Source organism: Protopterus annectens, chromosome 10.part0 (assembly GCF_019279795.1).
Source record: "Protopterus annectens isolate FY-2018-M chromosome 10.part0, PAN1.0, whole genome shotgun sequence".
NCBI classification, from domain to species: Eukaryota; Metazoa; Chordata; order Ceratodontiformes; family Protopteridae; genus Protopterus; species Protopterus annectens.
The window spans coordinates 1,025,809,368-1,025,836,364 of record NC_056744.1 but is presented as its reverse complement, the minus strand read 5'-3'; the positions used below and the strand labels follow the sequence as shown (position 1 = coordinate 1,025,836,364).

Sequence of the window (26,997 nt, the reverse complement as noted above, 5' to 3'; positions counted from 1 at the left end):
GCTGGGACTTCTCATTATCAGTTCTCTGCATTGCCCTTTGGCTTATCTACTGCCCAGAGTGTTCACAAAAGTTCTGGCTCCAGTGATAGCTTTCTTCAGGCTAAAAGGAATACAGATCTATCCTTATTTGGACGACTGCCTGATTCTGGCTCAAGGAAGGGAAGAGCTTCTTCATCATCTGGAATATGTGATAGCAGTGCTAAGATGCCTGGGGTATTCTGTGAGCGAAATAAAGTCCAGACTAGTACCCTCACGAGACATGTGCTTTCTGGGTGTGAGACTGAATACAGCATCCCAGATGGCCTTTTAACCCCGGACAAACAAAAGAGTCTATCCCTTTACTTCCATCAACTTTCTCATCAGTCCGGGCTGACTGCAAGGACAGTCCTTCAAGCCTTAGGGTTCATGGCATCTTGTATTCTGGTGCTTCCCAATGCCAAACTACATATGAGGAAGCTACAATGGTATCTCAAAAATGTATGGACACAGCACTGCCAGGATCTGGACACTGTCATTCAAATAATACCTTGCATTCAAAAGGAATTTGTGTGGTGGGCTCAGGAATGTCACCTAAACAAGGGACTCTCTGTGACCCGGCCAGAGGCGAGTCAGATTTTAACGACAGATGCCTCAGACATAGCTTGGGGAGCTCATCTAGATGGAAAGTGGATACAAGACAAGTGGCCTGCCAGACTACAACATCTACATATCAACATGAAGGAGATGTTAGCAGTTCAGTTTGCATTAATAGCTTTCAAGGATTTACTTCTTCCAGGGCAGGTGTTGATTCTAACAGACAACACAACTGTCATGTGGTACATCAACAAGCAAGGGGAACACATTCTTATCCTCTATGCAGGCAAGCAATGATTTTGTGGGAGACTGCTCTCAGTTTACAACTAAGTCTTCAGGCAAGGTTTCTGCGGAGCACAGAACTCCTTAGCAGATGTGTTAAGCAGACAAATCATGGATCCCCACGAGTGGAAACTGGATCTTCATGTATTTCAGAAACTGACAGTGTCCTGGGAACTCAGACATAGATCTGTTCGCTTCTCCACTAAACAACCAGCTGCCAAAGTTTTGCACAAAGCGGTTTCATCACACAGCTTGGAAAGTGGATGCTCTTTCTTTCAGTTGGAAAAATCTTCATGTGTATGCCTTTCCACCTTTGCCTCTCCTCCCAAAGGTACTTCTGAAGGTCAGACAGGACAAGCCAAGGATGATTTTGATAGCTCCAGATTGGCCTCGACAGCACTGGTATCCACTACTGAGAAGTCTAGTAAGAAAGCCTCCATGGCCTTTGCCTTTGATTCCACATCTGTTGTCCCAGGAGGACAGTCATTTGCTGAATGTCAAACTTCACTCTCTTCACCTAACAGCATGGCATATTCTGTTTTAAACCATAGAGGGTCTCAACTTCCACAACAAGTTTTGAATGTGATTTTGGAAGCTAGAAGGCCTAGTACAAGGAAAGTGTATGCAGATAAATGGAAGAGATTTTTATTTTGGAGTGCAGCTAAGGATTTGGATGTTTCTGAGCCTGATTTAAGTGTGGCTCTTCAATATCTTACTGAGTTATTGGACAAAGGTTTGTCCTTCTCTTCTATTAAGATTCATGCTGCAGCAATTTCAGCTCACTACGATTGTGACCCACCATTGTTTTCTCATCCTTTATTCAAGCAATTTCTCAGAGGGGCAAAGAATATAAGACCCCCGAAGAGCTCCTACTCCTGCTTGGGATCTCAATTTTGTGTTGGAGAAACTCACTCTACAACCTTTTGAGCCTGCAGCTACTGCTGAGTTGAAATATTTGTCATGGAAGACTGCTTTTTTGTTGGCCATTACTTCTGCAAGAAGGGTTTCTGAATTACAGGCCCTTATGGCAGTTGAGCCTTTCTTAATTTTTCACAAGGATAGGGTATCTTTACGTACCAATCCCTCCTTCATGCCTAAAGTGGTTTCTAGTGTGGCTTTAAACCAAACTATTCATTTGCCTACTTTCTATGCAAATCCCCAAACTAAAGGGGAAAAGATTTTGCACACCTTGGATGTTCACAGGCAGTTGCGATATTATTTGGACAGAACTAAAGGGTTCAGACAATCTCAGCAATTATTAGTTTCTTTTGCTTTGTGCTCTCAGGGCAAGCCTGTGTCAAAACAAACTATTTCAAAGTGGATTGGATTTTGCATTGCTTTCTGTTATTCCCATCATGGCAAAGATATTCCAGCTGGGATTAGACCTCATTCCACTAGGGCTACTGCCACTTCAACAGCTTTTTTGAGGGGGGTGGCTACTAAGGATATTTTGGAGGCAGCCACTTGGAGTTCAGTGCATACCTTCTCGAAGCATTACCACCTTCCCTTGTACTCTAGATCTAGGGCTGGTTTTGCCACTGCTGTGTTGCAGGGCATTTTGGCAGCTCCTGCTTCATTATAGTTTAGCCATCCTCCCTTACCTCTGCTTTGGGATTCTACCCAAGTGTTAGGACTGCAGCAATGTGAGATGAAGAACATAGTACAGTTTTGTACCTACCATAAATGTAGATGTTCAAGATCCACATTGCTGCAGTCATTTACCCTCCCTCCTTGCCCTCTGTTGTTGAGGTGGTTGTGTGGGTTGGGTTATCCATCTGAGGTAAACTGCATTTGGTATATGGCATTTTGTATATATTGTATATATTATACATATTTTTGGTGTTAGACTAGCTATTTGTTTAGTTGTGGTCTTTGGGTTTGGACCTTTCTTTTTAGGGTCTTCTGACATCTGGGGCAAGAAAAGACTGAGGATATGACGTCGGTCATGCGCATTTGTACCCTGACGTTCTGATGTCAGTTAAATGCGCCCTGACCGACGTCAGCCTTATGCTCTGATATTCGGGCCGAATGAGGGACAGCGGACTACCCAAGTGTTAGGACTGCAGCAATGTGGATCTTCGAACATCTACATTTATGGTAGGTACAAAACTGTACTTTATGACTGCAGATGCATCCTTGAAGGACATAGTACAGTTTTGTACCTACCATAAATGTAGATGTCCGATAGGTATGCATCTGCAGTCAGGATTACCCACCCTCCTTCCCCTCTGTGGTATTCCTAGGGTACTTACCCCTCTCTTAGCTAGCTGGGGGAATCTATTATGGTGTATTTGTTTGTATGTATATATGTATGTATACTTTTTGATTTCTACTGTTTGGCATTTTCTACTTTTATGCAAATTTAGCCTTCCTAGAGGGCACCTGGCATCTGGGGCAAGAAACACTGAGGAAAATGGCGTCGGCTGATGCCTTTATACCCCAGGAGCTATGACGTCGGGTGAAGTGCGACATCAGCAGAGGCCAGACCCAGACTTTGGAATCCGGCCGACCGAAGGGCTGCCTGAGGCAGGACAACCCATATGTTATGACTGCAGATGCATCCCTATCGGACATCTACATTTATGGTAGGTACAAAACTGTACTTTCTAGGTGGGACTTTACCGTACTGCATCATCTTACAACATTGTGAAAATAATGAAAAGAGGAAACCTCCATCAGTGACAACTAAGCTTGCCTCTACTCCTAGGTTGGGGCAGCTGAAATCAGCAGAGCTGAATCTCATTCAATTTTGAGTTGTGTCCTCTGTATTGGAAGAATGGAAAGAAATGCATCCAGTAAGTTTGCTCACACCAAGGGTATAAGAATTCAGCTGTTTTCCTGATGTAGTGATTTAGTGTTCTGAAACAAAGGAGTGGGATGATCACTGTACAGGATCCATTTTCAGGACATTCCAATAAAGTGCCAAATGTTGAAAAGATCCACTTACTGAGTTTTCATTTGCAACTGATGTGCAGTGCTACTGCCAAGTTCAGAATGCATTGATGACCTGGGTATAGACAGCCTATGAAATTTTTATTGCTGTCCACTCTCTATCCTTAGCACACCTGATATTCTGTATACCCCCTTATTTGTGTTTACCAGATCACAGCAGTATTCTTAATCTGAATTAATTTGCACCATAGGAAAATAGACTGTCTGAAGGTCTTTAAAGCAAGGGAAAGTCAGTATGCTTTCATTTACACTTATATGTAAGATTTTTTCCCTACGTTTTTTAATTAATCTGTTTAAAAGTATGCCTCCCAGGCTTCTGCATTTTTTAAGTTCATAGGTAGATACTAGGCTGTCTGCCTGAAGGCATTTATAAACCAAGCCAGAATGTGTTGGCTTTCGCCACCCCCTTATAGGTTCATAGCTAGGTACTAGGCTATTGGCCCTAGGGCCTATACAAACCCAGCCAAAAAGGTACCCTGGCTTTTGCCACCAAAGAAAATTATTTTCCTGTGCCACTGTCGAGCAGATCCACAGAAGTGATACCTGTGGTGAATTTCCTATTTCCCATCCAATCATCAAGATTTTTCTTGAAGAGTGCTAATGAGCATTGTTTGATATAGATAGGTAGTTTATTCCAGAGTATGGGAAGTCTCTGGGACAGGAATCTATCTCTCCGGCATGTTCTGTTTATTGTGGTGACAAGGTTTAGGTACCTAGAGCGTGTAGCTCTGAGGGATTGGGATTTCTTTAAGTGGAGCATGTCCAACAGCTCCGGGTTTGACATAGCTTTGTATGTTAGGCAGAGATCACCTCTGAGTAGGCGATATGCAACGGAGTAAAGCTGGAGTTTTTTGAGACGGTGTGCATAGGGCATCTGTTTGAGGCCGATAATCCTCTTTGTGACGTATTTCTGCGGCCTTTCCAGCTGTAGATGTCTTGTGAGGTACATACCAAAAGGGGTGTTGTACTCTATAATGGGTCTAATGATTGATGAGTAGAGGAGAACAATAACCTCTTTTTTTCTGGATGAGAAATCTTTTGTGATGAGGTGTGCCACATAGAAGGATTTCCTGATTACTGTGGCGATGTGATTATCAAAGGAGAGACTACTGTCCACCTGTGTCCCAAGGTCTCTTATCACACTTTTGGTGTTAAGTATACTACCGTCTATGTTGTAGTTCATGGATACAGAGTTTTTACCAAAGGAGATGACAATGCACTTTTTGGCATTGAACTTGAGGTCATGGCTTTGACACCAGGCATCTGTCTTAGTGAGGCCCTTTTGTAGGATGTCCACATCTTTAGGAGTTTTGATTATGCCTCCTGGTTTGCAGTCATCTGCGAACTTGGTTAGCCAAAGACCTTCTGTGTTAGTCTGTACTTCAGAGAAGTAGATACCAAACAGGAGAGGTTTCAGGACTGAACCCTGTGGTATACCACTTGTCACTGGTCTGAAGTCAGATTTGGAGTCTGCTACTTTCACAGTGTGGGTTCTGTCAGTGAGCCAGTTGGCAACCCATCTTGTGACATAGGGATTTATACCTAGTTTAGTGAGTTTATCTATAATTCCAGGTGGGGGATGGTGTCGAAAGCCTTGGCAAGATCTAGATAGGCTGTGTGAACCACCTTACCCTCATCTACAGCTTTGGTGACTGCGTCAAAAAAGTCTGTCAGGTTTAGAAGACATGATCTGCCTTTTACAAACCCGAACTGGATGGGGTCCAGAGTTTGGAGATTACTAATGTCTTTGTTTATAAGTTCCATGATGATACGTTCCATGGCCTTGCAGACCAGGCTCGTCAGGCTAATGGGGCGGTAGATGTTCATCGTGTTTCACTGTTGCAGTCATCACTGCAGGGTTCTTCCTGCTGGCAGGCAGCCCTCGGTTGGCCAGAATCCCAAAGTCTGGGTCCGGCATCGGCTGTTCAGTCATGCTCCCTGACGTCAGTGCACCAGGAGTACAAAGCTGCCAGCCGACGCCATGTTCTCCAGTCTTTCTTGCCGTGCGGTGGAAGCAGTTGGCAAGTGCCGGTCGGCTGACTCCTGATATTTTTCGTGCTTCATTCTGAAGACTTTCTTCTTCTTCTCAAAGCTAAGTACCCCATTGGGGAAACTTTTTTCTTGCTCCAGTCCGATGTCAGAAAAAGTTAATAATTGTATTTCTTTTGGGAAGCAAATACCTCATAAGGATTTCCACTCTTACTGTATTCCTTGTTTAGGCCCTGACCACGACGTAGCTAGTTGTCAGTTTTGTGCTAGATTTAATCAACGTACTATTAAGCGGAGATCCGATTTTGCTTTTCACTACTTTGGTAGGTGATTTAATTACAATATGTCGTCGGACACGCTTCCGACTACCCGAGTTCACAAACGATGCAAGGATAAGGACAGGCCTCCGAGGTCCAAATCAGACGAAGGTTCGGCTGTCGTCAGTGAGGCGCCTTCGCAGCCCCTGTCGTCAGCCATTACAGAACCGCTTGCCGAAACGGACTCCCACGAGGAGCCAACTAGGCCTTTGAATACTCCAGGTGCAGGACCTTCGGACAATGCTCCCTCGGATGGGTCTGGAGCCGCTGTGCAGGTACCGGCTTCCGAGGGGGTTTTCAGGCCTACACAGCTTCAGATAAAGGCAAAGACAAAGGCAAAGACTCCTTCTAAATCAAAGACTCAAGCCCAGGCCTTCTCTGATCCAGGACCCAAATCTCAAAAACAAATGCTTAAAATGGTGGAGGACTTACTAACTATGATTAGGGGTTCATATCCCCCTCCAGACAAAAGGCCAAGACAAGAATTGGATTATGAATCCTCTGATCAGGCATCTATTTCTTCAGTGTCTTCCTCTGAACAGGAATACACTTTCCCTCCTTATTGAGGATTCTGATTCTGAGGAATCCATTCCTTCAGCTTCTCCCCCTGAGGATTTTTCTTTTGGGGAAACGTTATATGACATGAGGGAACATTTTCACTGGGAAGGGCAGGAGTACTCTGAATCTGAGAGAAGGCTTAGGGATTTCCTTCTTTTTCCCCAACACAGACCTCTGGCTATTCCTCCCATTTTGAATATTGTGGATGATGTCTTTTCTGCAGCTAATTTAACTCCTGACTCCTTTTCTCCTGCCCCTGCAAAGCCTGGCAGATATTACAGGGTCCCCTGATACCCACCAGTTTCTTTATAAAAATCCTACAGCTGATCCAGAAACCATTTCTCAGGGTCCTAAGGGTGTTAAGGCCGCCTCTGCTAAGAACCCTATTCCGTCAGATAAGGATTCTAGAGCTTTGGAAAGATGGAGCAAAAAAGTGTACACTTCTGCTACTTTATCCATTAGGGCTTTAAATTGTCAATTTCATATGCTAAAATGTCAGCAGTTTCTTCTGTCTGTTAAGAAACAAAAGCTAGGTACCATTTCTGCATGTGCAGATAATAAGGAATTGCACGATTTGATGCATGCTACTGAGCAGGTGGGGAAGCATGGCTTACACTGTGGTTTTGATGCCTTGGAGGCTTGTTCAAGCAGGGCGGCTGCCACTGGCACAGTCATTAGAAGGCATGCTTGGTTAAAGGATCAAAACTTGCCTGATCAAGTGAAAGCAAAGTTACTGGATGCTCCTGTTCAGCATAATGTTTTGTTTGGGTCTAAGGCTGAAGAGGTGATAAAGAAAATGGAGGATAAGGCAAAATCCATGCAAACGGTTAAGGATTTCTTACAAGTTCAGCCCCCAAGATTTAGCAGAAATTGGCCAACTAAAAATTGGTCCTTTCCCAGCTCGGACAGGCCTCAGAGGGGTAGATATAGGCGCACCAGAGGGAGGGCCCAAGCACAGACCTCTTACAGACCTAGACAGTGGAGTGCTTCCACCCCTAGGGGTGGAGAGGACAGACCTCAATCTTATAGGAAACCGACTCAATGACTCCCCCTGCATGGCTCCAGGAACCTCTCTCCTGGAAGCCCCTCTAGGAGGAAAACTCTCTTTTTCACCAAAATTGGACTTACATAACCCAAGACAAGTGGGTTCTGGGTGTAGTTTCAAGAGGTTACAAATTCCACTTTCATACCTTGCCAAGACCAAATGGATGGCCAGACCTACCAAAACACCAATGGGTAGAGGCATTAAACCAGGTGGGATCCCTCATGGCTATTAGGGCCATAGAACTGGTTCCACAATCAGAGACAGGGCAAGGCTTTTACTCAGGGCTCTTTCTAGTTCCCAGAAAACAAAATTCCTGGAGACCCATCCTGGATCTGTCACTCTTAAATACTTTCCTGGAAATACCAAAGTTCAAGATGCTTACTCTGCAGCAGCTCCTGCCAGTGTTGAGCAAAAATGCATGGATGGTGACATTGGAATTAAAGGAGGCTTACCTACACATCCCTGTCAGACAGGAGTGCAGAAAATACCTCAGGTTCAAGGCCAGCTCGAAACATTACCAATTGTCTGTGCTGCCCTTTGGCTTGTCTACTGCGCCCAGGTCTTCACCAAGTGCTTGGCACCAGTAGTAGCTTACTGCAGACTCAAGGGAATTCAAATTTACCCTTATCTGGACAACTGCCTTATTCAAGCAGACAGCAAGGATGCCTTACTCCAGCACCTGGAATTTGTTCAAAATCTACTCAGGTACCTAGGATTCACTGTGAACATAAAAAAGTCAAATTTGACACCCACACAACAGATAACTTTTCTGGGTGCTCTTCTAAACACAACAACCCAGATGGCATTCCTGACATCCGAAAAACAACTTCAGCTGGCTTCAACTTTCAAAACCCTGGCGTTAATGTCCCAGCTAACTGCAAGGAAATTCCTGCAGGCTTTGGGTTACATGGCCTCCTGCATCCTTCTCATACCATATGCAAGACTGCATATGAGAAAAATACAATGGTACCTAAAAAGTGTATGGTCCCAGCATTGTCACAGTCTAGACACACAGATTGCTGTCTTGCCTTGCCTGCAAAAGGAATTCCATTGGTGGACCATGGCATGTCTTCAGAACAAAGGGAAAGCCTTCAGTCTGCCTCCAGCCAACCAAGTGTTAACCACGGACACCTCGGATTAGGCATGGGGAGCCCACTTGCAGGGGAAAGGCCTGCAAGGTTTTTGGACAGAGTATCAGAAGCACCTACATATCAATTTAAAAGAGATGTTAGCTGTACAGAATGCCCTCTTGGCTTTCCGGGATCTTCTACAGCCAGGGCAACTACTGATATGGACAGACAACACCACAGTTACATGGTACATAAACAAGCAAGGGGGTTCACACTCCTACCCCCTTTGCAGACTAGCCATGACTCTATGGAACACAGCTCTAGCTTGCAAAGTGGATCTACAAGCTCAGTTCCTGCCAGGGAAACAAAATATTCTGGCAGACAGCCTGAGCAGGAACCTGTCAGACCCACACGAATGGATGCTAGACACCCAAATATTCAAGATGATTACAGAAGCCTGGGGCTGCCCAGACATAGATCTATTTGCTTCTCCCTTCAACTGCCAGTTACAGATTTTTTGCACAAGGACATATCACAAACTAGCATGGAAAGTGGATGCTCTCTCATTCAGTTGGAGGAACCTCTCGGGGTATGCCTTTCCTCCTCTATCTCTTCTTCCACGGGTGTTATTAAAGATAAAGCAGGACAAACCCAAGATGATTTTACTGGCCCCAAATTGGCCTCGTCAGTTTTGGTACTCAACACTGATGAATCTATCCCAGGAGCCTCCTTGGATTCTACCTCAGATTCCAAATCTTTTGTCCCAACACAAAGGCCAGGTTCTGCACTCTCATATCAAAACTCTCAGCCTGGCAGCCTGGCGTATTCAGGGTCTATGATTAATCCTATCCTTCCCAAACAGGTCATGGATGTCATCTGAGAAGCCAGACGGCCTAGCACTAGAAAATCTTATGAAGGTAAATGGAAGAGATTTTGCACCTGGATGCATGCTCAGGATTCGGATCCTCTCATTCCTAACATTCCATTGATTCTACATTAACTGACAGACATGTTACATAAGGGTTTATCCTTTTCCTCCATAAAAATACATGCCTCATCTATCGCTGCACATTACAGTACAGATCCTCCAATCTTTTCACATCCACTTCTGAAACAATATCTCAGAGGAGCAAAGAATTTAAGGCCCCCTAGGACACCACCCATACCTGCCTGGCACCTCAACTATGTTCTGGAAAAACTTACTCTGCCTCCTTTTGAGCCTGCGGCCACATCTGATATTAAGTATTTATCATGGAAGACAGCTATCCTACTGGCTTTGACTTCAGCCAGGAAAGTCTTGGAGTTACAAGCACTCATGGCTGTGGAACCTTATATTATTTTTCATCAAGACAGGGTGTCTTTAAGGACTAATCCTAGTTTCATGTCTAAAGTGGTTTCTAAAGTGGCTTTAAACTAAACTATTCACCTGCCAACTTTTTTCACTAATCCACAAAATAAGGGGGAGAGGATATTGCATTCCTTGGACGTGCACAGGCAGCTTTGTTTTTACCCGGACAGAACCAAGGATATCAGGAAAACAGAACAACTGTTTGTTTCTTATGCAGCAAATTCTCAAGGCAAAGCTATTTCAAAACAGACCATTTCTAAATGGATTGCTGATGGAATCAGATTTTGTTACTCTCATCATGGAAAACAAATCCCAGGAAAAATTAGGACTCACTCTACTAGAGCTGCTGCTACTTCAGCTGCCTTTCTCATGGGAGTACCTACCAAAGATATTTTGGAAGCTGCAACTTGGAGTTCAGTGCATACTTTCTCTAAGCACTATAATCTCCCTCTTTATTCCAAGTCTAGGGCAGGCTTTGCTTCTGCAGTCTTGCAGGGCCTTCTAGCCACCCCTTCTACTCTATAACCACCACCCTTTATCTCAGCTTTGGGATTCAACCCTACAGTAATGACTGCAACAGTGAAACACGATGAACATAGTACAGTTGTGTACACGTACCATAAATGTAGATGTTCGAGTGTCTTCACTGTTGCAGTCTGGGTTACCCACCCTCCTGTCCCTTCTTATACTTTTGTTAGTGTGGTTTCCTACTTCACCCTTCTTCTGAGGTGTATTTGCTACAGGGTATGGGGTTTGTTGTATGTTACATTTTTGTTTTACTATTAGCCTTCACTTTTAGGCACCTGACATCTGGGACAAGAAAAACTGGAGAACATGGCGTCGGCTGGCAGCTTTGTACTCCTGGCGCTCTGACGTCAGGGAGCATGACTGAACAGCTGACGCCGGACCCAGACTTTGGGATTCTGGCTGACCGAGGGCCGTCTGCCGGCAGGAAGAACCCTACAGTGATGACTGTAACAGTGACGACACTCGAACATCTACTTTTATGGTAAGTGTACACAACTGTACTTTCCTGGGGTCCGTGGTGGCTCCCCCTTGTGGAGTGGGATAACCGTCGCTGTGTGCCATTCAGCGGGCACAAAACCTGAGGTGAGGCTATAATTGAACATGGTACTTTGGTGGGGTGCCAGTTCATTCTGTAGTTCATGTAGAACGCAGCCTGGGATGTTTTCTGGTCCCGTGGATGCTGTGTTCTTGGCTTTGGATAGTGTGGTTTGTACCTGTGCAGTCGTGATTACAGGAACATTGCATTCTTCCGATATAGAGATGGGCCCTTTAGCGGGGTCAGAGGGGGGGTAAAGTTAGCACTGAACCTATCTGCCAGAATGTTGGCAATATCAGTTGGATCTGCATATTTAGTGCCATTGTGCTGTAACTCGGAGCAGATCTGAGTGTTGCCATTGAGATTCTTGACATAGCTATAGAATGATTTGTGGTTGTCTTTAGAATCAGTGGCGATTTTGTTTTCATAACTAGCTTTGGAAGATTTTATCAGGGATCGCAGCTTCTTATTGAGGCTGACCAGGGAGCTCTTCCACTCATGGGATTTTACTCTCTTTTGCAAACAGTTTCTTTCTTCTGTTGTACAGTTTGTTTATGGCAGGGAACCACCAGATTGGCTTCCTTTTTTTGGAGGATAGCATCTTGGTTTTGTTTGAGATAGCATGATCCATGCACTCGTGTAAGTGCTTATAAAGTGCAATTGTGTATGATTCAGTAGTCGTAACTGTATTGTCCATGTGCATGGGTGCCATGAAGTTCACCACTTCTGTCTTAAGAAGCATGAAGTTGGCTTTGGAGAAATGTTTTACCATGGTTTCCTTAATGGGGGCAGGATGTGGATATGTAGGGTAATTAGCTTATGGTCGGATCGGACCAATGAGGCGTTGACTTTAGGTGTGGAGCACTGGTCACTCATGTTGTTAATGACTAGATCTAGGATATTGTTGCCGCCGGTGGGGGTGTGGATAAATTGATCTAGGGCATTGGAGTTTATGAATTCCAGAAAGCGTTGAGCGAAGGATTTGGTACATGAGTAGTTTTCCGAGTTAATGGTGGGATAGTTAAAATCGCCCATTATTAGGGTGTTTGGTTGAACCCTAATATTTTCCAGTACATCAAGAAAAGAGGAGTGGGAATCCTGGGGCATGGTGGGGGTTCTGTAGCAAGCTACAATTTGGATTGCAGTTTTGCCCAGAGTTAGTTGCACTTGGATAACCTCGGATGCATTATGCATTATTTTTGTCTGAACTGCTTAAGGAAGAATCATAGGGAGGTCCTAAATTAGCTGCTGCTTTCTGAACAAGCTAAATCTCTTGGCACATGAAGCTACAGTGAGTTTGTGACTTGTCTTCTGTGGACGCACTGGGCCTTTCCCTTCATGTCAAGTGTGGTATTTGGGAGTAACAGACCCCATGATGACATGTTCCCCAGATACGCTAGCTACTGGTCTGTGGTCGATGCTCTGTGTTAAGACACCTCAGAAATCAGACAAGTTTGTCTACTTTGTTTTGAGAGAACAATACCTTTTAGTTTACATAATCTTATTGTATTTCTTGGAAGAGACTAGCTCAGATTTAACTAAAATAATTGCTCTGAGAAGGAAGCTGAACTGCACGCCATACTACAGAGGAGCAAAGCTGAAGAGATTTACAGTGACTCAGAGGGTGGCAAAGATACACCCTTAATGTTGAAATGATACAGTGCAGTTTATACGGAATATTTTTACCATTTCTTTTTTGAAATTAAGAACAGCCTGTAGTTTTGACTGTCCACGACTGCTGTCAAGAAGGGATCAGTTGAGACGACTCTACTTATTATGCTGAGAAGGAAACTGTCCAGCACATCACCATACTGATTACTTAGTGACTCAAGACTGCCAGCATATTTTCACTGCTGTAAACAATGCAATATTTTCATTAATATTTGAATTTCCATTTTTTAGTAATTGCTTTGTTAGCTTCCAGTAGCATTAAACCCAGTAAGACCATAATATGTCTAGACACTTCGCAGCCTAATTCCCAGTTCAAAAGAAAACATTTCCTTAGTTAAAACGATTTGTTCCCCCAGTATTTCTGACAAAGCACTCTTTAGGGAATATTTAAGTCTCCCAACTTGTTAAATTCCCAGAACATATTTTCGCAGTTGTGCCTCTCTTTTCTGCCATACCTCCAGCATTTGTGTCTACCTGAGGAAAAGCTCTCTGAAGTCTTCTTGGGGTATAAAAATATCTATGCAGACACTTCCATGCAAAAATCCTAAACCTTCTGGACTTTGTTGCTTACACAGGAGCCCTACAGATGTCCTCCCATTGTTCCTTTGTAAACTGCCTTTCCAGTCTTACTTCCCAGTCTTTTCTAACCTCCTTCGACTGCATCTTATAGTTATCGTGCTGCACTTTTGTGTGTCCTACTAATTATTTATTTTTAACAGCTGCTTCTGTTCTTGGCTCTACTAAAAACTCTACCATCGCTTGTCTTTCACTTGGGACTCCTCTATCCCTTATTCTTTGACTGTATTCTATTATCAGTCCCTGGTATAAAAGACGGTCTCTCTAACTTGTAGTCCAAACTTCTTCTTTGCTTCTTCCCTCACTATTAACTCCCTCTCTTAGTTATTTGCTCCCAATAGATGGGATCCTTTTCTAATTTTATACAGTAAATTACATCTCCCTCCTCCCGATTTCTTGTACTCTCCCCTGCAGTCATCCGTATCAGTAAATTCTGATTTCTTTTCTTACGTTGGCTTAGTTCTTAAAATTTTTTCTGCTACTTTAAAAACGACTAAAAAAGAAGTTATGTTCTTACCATAACGTTCCATGTGAGTTGTTCATCTTGCCTTTGTTCTTACACACGGGTTCGGAGCCGATCCCTCGGCTCGGAGTCGGCCACATTCCAAGCGCTGCGTCTAAGAGAAGCTCGAGGCACAGTCTCTATCCCATGATCCTCTCCTGCTAACCCTCAGATCTAGTTTGCTATGAAAACCAGACAACAGAAGACATACCCGCCTACACCTGCATATGTATAGATAAACATATATACGTATATACACAAAAATATCTGAATATGAACGCATACATAGAGACATACAGTCCAAGGGGACCATGAGACAAGACAACCAGCCACCAGTCGTACCTGTTCTTCCAGAACACAGAGGGGGAAGGAGGGCGGGAATGTAAGAACAAAGGCGAGATGAACAACTCACATGGAACGTTATGGTAAGAACATAACTTCTTTATGTGAAGTTGTTCGATCTCGCCATTTGTTCTTACACATAGGTAGCGTCCCTAGCACCCTAAACCCCGGGTGGCTCACGGGAGAACATTCCTGAGAACAGTGGAATCAAAAGAAGCCCTGTCCCTGGAGGCCCTGTCCACTTTGTAATGAGTAATAAATGTATGAGGTTTGGCCCAGGTAGCCGCTGCACAAATGGTATCTATCGGTAAGCGAGCAGCATGGGCTAAGGAAGTAGAAACAGCTCTAGTAGAATGAGATTTAGCTTTGAGCGGAATAGACTGATTGGAAGGTGAATAAACAAAGTTTATGCAGTCCGAAAGCTATTTGGATAATATTTTGTTACTGCAAGTCCTTTCTTATTATCTGCATGAGAAACAAAGAGTTGATCGATTTCCTGAATTCTTTTGTTCTGTCCAGATAAAATCTCAGCTGTCTGTGCACGTCCAATTTGTGTAACATGTATTCCAATTTATTGGTATGGTGCCTGAAAAAAGTAGGAAGTTCTGTGGACTGATTAAGATTAGATTCTGAGCAGACTTACGGTAGAAAGGACGGATTAGTATGCAAAGTGACCCTGTCCGGGTGAAAGATCAGATACGGGGGTGTATTTGACAGTGCCTGCAACTCTGAGACTCTGCGAGCTGAAGTGATTGCAACAAGAAACAGAGTTTTCCAGGAAAGATATTTAAGTGGGCATGACGAAGCTGGTTCAAAGAGTGATAACATGAGGTGAGATAGCATCAGATTTAAATTCCAAGGAAAAAACGGACTTTGAATGGGTGGTCGGAGATGATAAGTTCCCTTCATGAAAGCTCTACAAAGTCTATGAGACATAATTGTAGCGCCCCTTTCACCCACATGAAAATAAGATATGGCAGCCAGCTGTACCCTTATGGTGGATGTTGAAGCCCCCTGATGAAAAAGAGTAGATAGAAAATTTAGAACCTTATGAATAGGAGCAACCAAGGGATCTAAACCTTGTTTGGAAGCCCAACACACGAAACGTTTCCACTTGCTCTTGTACAATTTTCTAGTGGAGGTTTTGTGGGAAGAAATCAAAATATGTTGTGCAGCTGGAGACAAAAGATCTGACCTGGCTAAGCTGGGAAGTGGAGCAGCCATGCTGTCAATTTGAGGGATGAAAGACAGGGGTGAAGAACTCCTGACGAGTGGGTCAGAAGGTCTGGCACTGGGTCCAGAGTCCAAGGTTCCTCTATTTGGTGAACTTGGAGGAAGGGGAACCAGATTTGTCGAGGCCAGAATGGTGCTATCAAGATGATCGTCCTTTCCAGACCTTTGGCTTTCTGCAGAAATTTTGAGATTAGCGGAACAGGAAGGAAGGCATATAGGAGACCCGGGGACCAATCATGTACAAGTGCGTCCCTGGGGGCCCTTCCCGGAGGGGGAAGTAGGGCAAAATAGCTTCTGCATTTTGTATTCAAGGGGGATGCAAAAAGGTCGCAGCAAAGCTGGCCCCATCTGCGGAATATCCTTTCCGCTACTTGATTTTTGAGGGACCACTCGTGAGGCAACAGAATGGCTCTGCTCAATCTGTGCGCTATTACGTTGGATGTCCCCGGGATGTGCGATGCTGTGAGAAAGCGTCCGGTGGACACAGCCCATTGCCAGATTCTCAGGGCCTCTCTGCATAAGGGGTAAGACCTGGTTCCTCCCTGTTTGTTTATGTACCAGACCACTGACATGTCTGTCTGAATTGCAACTGTTCCCGGAGGTAAGTAGTCGTGAAAGTGTTGCAACTCCAGGAACACTGCTCTCAACTCCAGGACATTGATGTGCAGACTGTACTCCATTTTCGACCACTCGCCTTGAACTGTTCTTCCCTGAAAAAGTCCCCCTCACCCTATCAGGGAAGCGTCCATGGTCACTGTGGCTATGGGGGGGGGGGGTGAACGGGCGGCCTATCGTAAGCTCATGGCTGTTCATCCACCATCGAAGATCCCGCTTGCAAGACTCCTGTGAGCAGGATGTTGTGTGACAACGGTAGCCGTTGGTAAGACCACTGTGCGAAAAGTAGCCACTGGAGGATCCTCATGTGCATTCTCCCTAGGGGGACCGCGATAAGGGTAGCTGCCATCATGCCTAAAACTTTCAAGACCTGTGTAGCGGGGACTCTCTTGTTTTGTAGAAGAATAGAAATCTGTTCTCTCAAGGCTGACACTCTTGTTTGGGGAAGCCTGATCAGAGTTAAGGTAGTGTCCAATTCCACTCCTATGAATGATATATGCTGTGAGGGCGACAAGGCAGATTTTTCGAAGTTCAGCGTTATGCCTAAATGGGAACAGAGATTGATTTTATAGTCCCTGGCTTGCAATAGGTGATGCCTGGTGGTGGCGGTAAGGAGCCAGTCGTCTAAGTATGGAAACACCCGGAATCCAAGTCATCTCAGGTGGGACGCCACTACTGCCATGCACTTGGTGAACACCCTGGGGGCTGATGTGAGGCCATGACTGGCTCCCAGCTAGAAGCGCAGGTGATCTCTGGATGGCCTGGCCATTTTTATGTGTTAGTACGCATCCTTGAGATCTATAGAGCACATCCAATCGTTCATTTGAAGAAACGGAAGGATCGATTGTAGCGTGACCATCCAGAAATTTCTCCTTCTTCACGAAGGTATTGAGTTTGCTGAGGTCCAGTATCGGCCTCCAGTCCCCTGTTTTCTTTGGAACTAAAAAGAATATTGAGTAAGTTCCGGATCCTATTTGGTCCGCCGGGACTGGCTGGATGACTCTTTTTTTTCTAACAGCCTTTGTATTTCTATTGCTGCCTGTTCCCGCAGAGTGGGTGGAACATCTGGGAATCTTTTTTGGGTGGGAGGATTGTCTAAGAGAGGGATGTTGTATCCTCTGGTTATTATGCTTTTTGCCCAGGAATCTGAAGTGAGATTTAGCCAGGCGTCTGGGTATAAAGCCAAGCGACCCCCGACTGCCTCCAGAGTATGACAGCCGGGCCTCCCCTCAGGAGTGCTGGAAGGGCTTTCCAGGGACACTGTCCCTGTCGCCCTGGTTCTGCGGACCCCCTCTGCCACTTGGGCGGCATCTTCCATTCCTTCCCCCTCCTCTGCCTCTGGAGGGGGTTTCACTAGGTGTGGATTGGAAAGCTCCCTGAGTCTTCTGGAACCACATTTTTCCACCTCTTTGCCCTTTGGGGTATGGTCTAGAAGGGGCGGAAAAACGGACCCCTACGGCAGACAGGGTCTTTCCTTCTTGCTCACACCTAGTGAGCGTCTCCTTCACTTTGGGCCCAAACAAGGAGGAGCCATCAAAAGGGGCATTAACAAAGGAAGACTTGAAGGCTTTCGCAAAGGAGCATAGGCGCATCCAGGATTGTCTCCTCAGAGCGATCACTGAAGCTGCAGCCCTACTCGATCCTTCGGCTGCATACGAAATGAGCCGCATGGATGAGTTAACGATAGAGTATAGGGTATTAAGCTGTGCTGTCACCTTGTCTGAGTTAGCAGCATCTGTGGTACCGTGTAGAGTATCTCCCAATTCCTTGAGGAGATCTCTTTGAAGACGGGTAAAATGAGTGAGGTAGTTCAGCGATCACATGGAAAAAGTCGCTGAACTAAAAATGCGCTTCCCGTACCTGTCCATCATCCTAGAGTCTTTGTTAGGAGGATGAACAGAGGGAGATGCTTCAGACATTTCTTTCTTGGTGGCCGCCACCACCACCACCACCATAGCATCAACTGGGACTCCCTTGGTGAGATACGCTTTACTTATTGGGCCTCCGAGGGGCTGGTTCCAAAGTGTCAGGGGACTCCCACGCCCTTCGAGCTATTAAATCCATTAACTCGTCGAAGGGTGGAGTTACCCAGGAGGTGGAAGGTTGAGCCCCAAAAGCCTTCAGCAACACCGACTCGTCCTTAGTGGGGGTAAGTGACTGCCAGTCACCCCTCTGTTTGAGAATTTCAAGGATGTCGGAAAACGAGACATCCTCAGAGGAGGACCGTGGGGACCTCTCTGACTCATCCAAGTCGGTGTCCGATGTCAGTGATTCCTGTGGGGAATCAAGGTACCTCCTCTTGCACAATCTCTTCCTCGGGACTTCATCAGAGGGGACATCTGGTGAAGCTTCCGAGGAGCAGGGTTCACCCTCTGGGGCTGACTGAGGCTTTGGGTCTCTACGCTTGGTGGGGACCGGTTGTGTAGAGACAGAACGCGGACCTTTCAGGGAGGGAGAAGAGGAATCTGAAGATGTGAACGTCTTACCAGACAAAACCTTCCTCATGGCCTCGAAGACACCGGAGCCCTGGGCCGAGGACTCTACCTGTTCCGAAGACGACGGTAGCCTCCCTGGGCCCAGAACCATGGGCTCCGATCCAGAGGACGGAGCCAAACTGATCTGTGCCGAGACACCAAGGGGAAAAGTCAGAACCAAAACTTCGGTTCGACTCTCCCCCCCCCCCCCCCGGAACCAAGGAGAGACTGTCTGCTCCGAGACCCCTTGATGGGTGCCGAGGGTGTCTAGGTCAGTGGAACCGAAAGCACTAAGGAAGGCTTAGGCTCCGGGGGAGCAACAATCATCAGATCCTCGACTCCCGGCTCCGATGACTCGATGGGTCTCGAAGGAGGATCTATGGATGGAACAGGAAGGGTTTCAAGTTTCGAAACCAATTGGGATGAAACCGCAATTAGTTTGGATAAAGCCGTGTTCTCCATCAGCTTCTGCACCACTCGATCCACATCGGTGTCTGACAGTGCTCTGGAAGAACGGGTCGAAGAGGTCACCGAGCGAAGGATCGATGAAGGGAGCACCTCTGACACCGGCTCCAAGACCTGGACGTCGCCCTGAGGCAGCAGCTCGGTGCTCGGCTCCAAGGTCTGTGGAGCCGGCGATGGAATCTTAACAGAGGTACTCTGAGCCGATGACCTGGGCACCGATACCATCGAAGACTTCGACCCCTTCGAAGACTTTGATGACTGGTCTGCCTTCTCTAATGTCTCCTGAAACTCCGGCTTCAGGAGACCCCTCTCAATCAGTTTCCTGCGTCTTTCCATCATCACTCTGCCACTAAACGAGTGGCAGATGGAGCAGTCCTCCTGAAGATGGAGAGGGCCTAGACAGTAGACACAGGAAACATGGTTGTCTGTTATGGACATTTTCTGTCCACACTGGCAACGTTTAAAACCAGACTTGGCTTTCTCTGACATATTCTGATAGAAAAATTCAGTAAGTAATACTAATATGTATAAAGCTATATATATATATATATATATATATATATATATATATATATATATATATATATATATATATATATATATATATATGGGTCTACTTAATTTCACCTAACTTCCAATTCACTGACTTTCATTTGACTGATCCCATTTCACTGAAATTTCATTTGACTGACACTTCATTTCACTGACAGTTCATTTGACTGACAAGTATTATTAGTAAGAAAATGGAATATGCCCCCTTCCCTACTGTAGTGCGACCCTGGAGTTAGAATATATAGTTGGAGGGGTGTGGGGGGCACAGCCCCCCACTTCAGTTCATATGATATTGTTAAGTTTTGATATAATATTGCTTAGTAAAAGAAAAGTAAGTGGGGGGCTTCACCCCCCCCTTGTGGGGGGCTGTGCCCCCCACACCCCCCAACTATATACTCTAACTCCAGGGTCGCACTACAGTGGGGAAGGGGGTATATTCCATTTTCTTGCTAATAATACTTGTCAGTCAAATTAACTGTCAGTGAAATGAAGTGTCAGTGAAATGAAATTTCAGTCATTTGGTCTCAGTCAAATGGGAGTCAGTGAATTGGAAGTTAGGTGAAATGAAGTAGACCCATATATATATATATATATATATATATATATATATATATATATATACACACAATAACTAACTTGACTAAACACACAGGTAAAAATTTACAACAAGATGTTAACTAGGAAAAAAAATACTTCACACAGAAAAATCTGACAGAGCCCTGACAGAAAGATATTGGCCTAAGGCCTAGGAGCAGCCGCTCCCACAAATTTTTAAACACTATTCGAAACACTATTTTAAACGACATGTGCGCACACACACACACACACCACTACTAACTAATACTAAGAAAAATCTCTAATTATTTTAACTTTTTAGAAATTTTTTTATATAGAAAAAAAGAAACTGGCCCAAGCTCTCACTTGACGATGAGACCTGGGTTAGCAGGAGAGGATCATGGGATAGAGACTGTGCCTCGAGCTTCTCTTAGATGCAGAGCTTGGAATTTGGCCGACTCGGAGCCGAGGGATCGGCTCCGAACCCATGTGTAAGAACAAACGGCGAGATCGAACAACTTCACATCAGAATATTACATTTATATTTTCCTTAAGGACCTACATCCAAAATCAGTCTATATCCTTATTTCTTGAAGCCCTCCCACCCCTATTTCATCACCATCCCCTTCAAATTTGATTTATAACTTTCTACTTGTGCTATGTATGTGAGCCTTAATTGCATAGCTCTAAAGTATCCATTCAAATCAGGTAATTAAATTAACTAACCCCACTTGGATCTTGCCCTCTTCACCTCCAAAATAAATTCCTTCATCTTTTTATTAATTATTGTCCATAACTTTTCCTCTGGTTGAGGCATAATATTGTCTTATCACTATTAATATGGGTATTGCTGGACCATTTCATATGAGGGTACATAGTTTATTGCCATAGCCCATTTTGTCTTCATTAGTTTTATATCCAGAAAAGAATGGCTGGTGTCTCAACAACACCAGAGTGTCTTTTTCCAGATTTATTAAAATTGCAAATCCAGGCTAACTTTTCTTGAGTACCACTTATATCCTTGAATTTGTGAGTCCCTTATTTTCTTTGCTAATGGCTCTAAATATAAAGCAAATAAATGGAAAAGAGGACAGCCCTGCTTAGTTGCAGTGCACAAACACAGAATATTGGAGAAGGAGATAGTAGAGCCTTAGACAGATATGGTAAAAGGGTTATATTTTGGCCACTTTATTTTTCAGAGCAGTTAATAGGCTCACATAAGATACCTTCTCGTCATTTTTGACAATATGGGCCAAACCGTTGCTAGTATTCCTAATTCTGATGTTAAATCTGATATTCTAAATGTTTATTTCCTCCTCTTGGGTAGCTAAGTGCATTACTAAATGTGGTTACAATGCTGTGGCGGCCACTTATAAAGCAGCTGCCACTGTAACTGTCATGAGGAGACATACGTGAATAAGCCTACAAACCTCTTCTAGTAGATGTTAAAGCATAGCTTTTAAATATACCCTTAGTCACAGACCTGTTTAGAAATTCTTCTGTGGAAGTCTTTAAAATACTAGATGAAACAGGAAAACTTCCTCTTCCTAAGTTTCCAAGGAATTATTATTATTATGTTTTCGTTAGCCATCCATATCAGACCAGAAAAATCTTGAAAGAGTCAGTTTAAAGTAGGTCCACTGTATGATCCAGTTCTAAAAAGAGAGAGTTTCTGGCTGTCCATGCCAAAAAAAAGTATTATCAGCCCCCTCTATACTCGCACATGCTCGTGCACGTACACACAAACAATGCTGACCTACCTAAGAAAATTAAAAGGAAACTTTTTTTTTTCTTCCTGTATGGAAATTTATCACAATAGACTCTTGTGTGCTAGCCATCATAAAAAATGGCTAGAGATTCCAGTGAGCATCTTTCCCTTCTTCCTCAGGTTTCCAAAGGTTCCAAAATACCAACACCACCTGATTCCTCCTGTCATTTCAGATGTACTTCAGGGAGTCATATAATCCTTTCCTGTGGATCAAATGCAGAAAGATTTTTCCAAGTACTCAGAAAGGGGGACATATGGAAACTCATTTTAGATCTCTCCAGACTAAGCACCTTCTTGTAGGTTAAAAGATTCAGAATGTTAACAGTTCTAACTCTGTCTACTCTTCTTTCTCCACAAGCTCATTTCGTCACTAAAAGATGCTTAGCTTTTACATTCCAAATCACAAGAATCATATATGTGTTTTTTATCTTTTATGTTTTGCTTTTACATTGTCGGTTTACTTTTTTGCTGTTTGGATTCTCCACTGTCCCAAGAGTTTTTGCCAAATGCCTTGCTCAAATAACAGCTTTATTGCAAACTCTAAGTATACGTATTTTTCTCTACTTGAATGAATGAATGATTTATTGATTGGTTGCATCTCTTTCCAGTCAGGAAGCATTAACAGCTCTGTGGTTTACAATTACTCTTCATCTTCTTGAATTCACACTGAAACTCAAAAAAGTAATCTCTGTCACCAGCTCACGTAGTGATAGTCCTGGGATGCCCCATAGGCACTTCTGTAATGACTGGCTTCCTTCTACTAGAAAAGATGCAGATCTATCTTTATTTCCTGAAGCTGTCCAAGCAACAGATGATTTCAGCAAGGGTATTTCTATGGGTCTTATAGCATTATCCATTCTGATGATTTCTCATGCCCGATTTCACATGAAGAAGATCTAATGGTACCTTAAAAGTCCATATGGGCTCCCATACTCTTTCAGATAATTCAAGTTATGCATGTTGCGAACAAGGAACCACTTTGGTGAGCCAGTGAAGTTCTATTCCATGTGAGATTCTCCTTTTCTCTTTGCTATGGTCAGAGTATGACAACAGATGCTATAACCCTTGTTGGGACGCTCTCTCCTAAGGCATCCAAGATGCAAGAAACTGGGGAATCATAAAATAAGATACATCAGTCTCAAGGAAATACTGTCTGCTATTAAGTCCTGTGGCACAGAAAGATAAAGCCCGTACTGTGCCCAAGGCAACCTCCTTTTCATCTAGTAGCACGAGCACTGCGGTGAGGGGATGCTGATGAGAGTTGATCATCTGTCGTTGGTTCACCCATCTTGGGGATAAAGAAAGAGGCAGCCTAGGCTCACTGTAGTATACTTGTTGGTGGGAATCTGTGGATATGCAGAAGTGCACATGCACCTCCCAATGGCAGAACTTTCAGAGCCTGCAAAACTGCACATGGATGGTGGGGGTTAGAATACACTCCCCGACCACAGTTTGACACTACACCAGCATCCTCATTCTCTCACCAGCCCCATATGTGGGTCAGGTTGAGCCTGGGGGCGGTAAAACTGGTCCAGTTGACCTGGGGAATGAGGAGAGGAGATGGTAGCAGCTGATGGTAAAAGCAAAATATAGAAATGATGGTACTTTACAGTGCCAGCAAAGCTGTACACCACCTTTGCATTCCAGGCACATTACAGGTGGAGATGGACAACATAACAGAGATTGTGGAACATGAAGATCTCATCCCTTTGCGGACTGGCCATGATAGCCTGGGACTTAACACAGTCTATTTGTTCAGAAACATATATTACTTCAGAACAGAGTACAGTGGCAGACTCCCTAAGCACATCCAGGATAGACCCTCACAAGTATATGTTACACAGAGGTCTTCCTGTAAGTAGTCCACAAGTGGGGAATCCCTCAGATAGGTCTGTTTGCCTCCAAACTTGACAGACAAATAAAACTGTTCTGCTCCTGGGCACCTTGCAAAGATGCATGGAAGACGGATACATTTTCAGTTTCCTGCAGAAGGATGCTTCTGTATGATTTCCCTTTTTCCTTTCTTTTCCAGAAATACTGTTTGCAACCCCCTTTTGGTCCAGATATCAGTGGTTCTTTCTTTTAATGCAACTGGCCAAGGGCAGTCACCAGAAACTACTTTTACTGGGTGTACATGCTTACACTGGACAGGGGTTCTCTGATTCATCCAAATCTTCAAACCCTGAAACAGTTTGAATGAAAAGTTTTTGGCCCCTTTTAGAAAGCTTTATTCTGAGAATGTGCAGCAAGAAAACCTACTACTGTGAAACCGTATTTATCTAAATGGAAAAATTTTTCTATTTGGTGCCAAATTAAAGGACAGGACCTATATTAAGCAGCGACATCTCTGGTTCTGCATTAGCTGTGTGAACTGTTTAACTGTAACTTAGTGTACATTTCTATTCAGGTATATCTCAGCCATTTCTTCCTGTTTGCTACTGGATCCACCTTTAGTTTCTCTTTTTCAAGTCAAACAACCTCTTTTTTGAGTTAAGCATTTTCCTGTGGAAGTCCTGCACACACTGGACCACCAAAGAAAAAGGTTGCTCCTACATGTGATTTAAGCTATGTTTTAGAAAGTTACCACACATCCACTTTCAACTGGCAGCCAGCTCTCCTTTTAAATTTCTAACATGGAAGACTGTTTGTTGGTATCCTTAACTTCTTCTTGAATAGTTTGAGTTACATGTCATTGTGTGTTCAACTTTTCTGGTCTTTTACAAGGATGGAGTTAAAAAAAAAAGCTTCATGCCAAAGATAGTCTCCAAATTTACCCTTAACTAAACGAATCCACTAAATAAGGAAGAATTCATCACTGCTGAGGTATACCCCAATAGCTTGGATTTTGTAGAACTAAAGATTTCAGTGAAAAAAATCAACTTTGTCTCTTATGATGACGTGATAAAGGGACAAGTAGTTTCTAAAAATTTCCAGATGACTTTCACTTTCTCTTTTTGTTGTTGTAGTCATGGTGAGAGCCAAGAAAGGGCTGCTTCTAGGTTGGTAGCATTTTTGAAGTGCTGGCACGAAATCTGCCCTGGAAACATCTACTCGGTCCTCTGTTCAGAAATTTACCACTAAGCATTATAAACTAGATGTTTTGCTGGTGTCCTGATGGCCAAGTCCAATTTTTGAGGAATACTACAACAGCGAGCTGTTTTGAACATTTGCCTTTGTGGTAAGTTACCCACACAACTGTACTAGCTTAATTTTTCACGATTCTAATGATAAGGCATCAATAATGGCTTCATTTATTGATTTTAATAAGGTTGTTGTTGTTGTAGTTGCGTCTTTCGGCTTTTCCCGGTTAGGGGTCGCCACAGCGGAACTCCGGTCCACTAATGATTGGCAGTAGATTTTTACATGCCAAGTTGCCGGCCCTGATGCACAACCTTCAACGAAGGTACACCCATTCACGTATGTCTCCACACAGAAGACGCTCAAGCTGGGAATCGAATGGGACAACGCTACCTCAGCACCACATAACAGGTCCATCTTTATGACAAAAATCAGCAAGTCTAGGAAGAATAAGGCTATGTTCTGTTGTGCCATAGTCATTGCATTTAAAAGGTTTGTATGTCCTTTATTTTGAAACAGGATGCCATTTTCCTGACCTGAGTCTCTGCCCATATGGGTGATATAATACTGCAGCAGTTATCATTAATATCTCACAACTCTTGGTTCGGCAGTGCCATTCCTAACTGGAATTCCATTCTGTACAGAATCTACATGCCCTCTTTAATATCTGTGTAGGTCTTCATCAAGCACTCTGGTTCCCTCACAGATAATAAATACATGCTGTTCAGGGAATTAGCAGTCCTGTGAATTTGTCTTCCGTTTCTGTGTGCATCTTGGCATTCCATCTAATAGTTTGTTTTTTGACTGGTGCACAGTTGCTGCAGTATTCCAAGATCAGTCCTGTACTCAGTTCAGTTGTATTTCTAACATTTTACCCATTACTGTGATATGCATTGGTAAGCAAAACGTTTAATGACTCCCAAGTAATTTTCTTTTCCCTGCAGTGATCACATTTTGCACCCTTTAGCTGAACATACTGTGTGATTAATTTTAGCTATTTGGTCTCTTGACGGACGTATAATAAGTTAATAAAATAGATCTGAATGTATACATATTTTAGGACTTTTTTTTGTCCTTTTCTAGGTATTTTGTTTTGGCTCGCTCTGAAGGTGATCCTGGTGTTCCAGCTAGCAGAGCTTTCACTGGTTTTATTGTGGAAGCAGATACTCCAGGGATACAAATTGGAAGAAAGGTACAAAGACCACATGACCTCATCAGCTTTTGTTTTTATGCACTGGCTAAAATTGTAGTTAGTATTACTGTAAGACTTCTATGTTTGTACCCTCACCACCATGTATGTCTCCCCCTCCATGCTGTCAGCCATTAGCTTCCTACTGGTCTTGAGTCCATTTGTTTGGTTCAGTGACAAATGGTAGGGACTAGAGCTGACTATAGGGATTGTCATCCCATAGATGGTGACTTTTCCCCCCAGCATTAGATCCCTTACCCCAATCACAGTGGGTGATATGCACATACACAGGGAGCTACAATGTCTTCCTTCGCTTCACTTCTGCACATGCATGATGAAGAGTACTGTATGAATGTATCTTGGCAGCACCAAGAAAATGTCTCCAGCCCCCATAGCATTGTATGTTATGCCCCTTTCTTCTCTAATATATGCCAGCATTAGAGTGGACTGAATCACTTCCCTCTCCCAGGTTGAATAAGCATGCTTTGGCTGCTCTCACCCATCTTCCATTAGCAGCAGTTTCACTACCTGAGCTGCTAAACAATCCAGGGTCATCTTGATTACAGTTCATGCTTTCGCTCTCTTTGAGATGGCATTAGTAGTCTGTGCTTTTTGATTTTGAATGGTTTTACTGCAGGCATACAAAATGTAAGTGTAACAGTAAGTCTGAATAGTTACAGAATTTGTCAGGCATTGTGTCTGTAGCAAAAGTAAAAGTAATCCTGAAACTATTCTTGATATTAGCGTTTCCCGTAGTTGTGTAATCCTGGCAGCTTTAAT

General features: G+C 43.9%; 1 protein-coding gene across 3 annotated transcripts in view; it reads left to right on the top strand.

The window, feature by feature from the left end:
• ACADM (acyl-CoA dehydrogenase medium chain) overlaps positions 1 to 26,997 on the top strand; it is a 633,245-nt gene that overhangs the window by 301,061 nt on the left and 305,187 nt on the right. For all 3 annotated transcript variants that reach the window (XM_044085786.1, XM_044085785.1, XM_044085787.1), the window contains one exon: positions 26,112 to 26,220. In XM_044085786.1, coding sequence (XP_043941721.1) covers positions 26,112 to 26,220 — 109 coding nt within the window. The remainder of the gene's footprint in view (positions 1 to 26,111; positions 26,221 to 26,997) is intronic.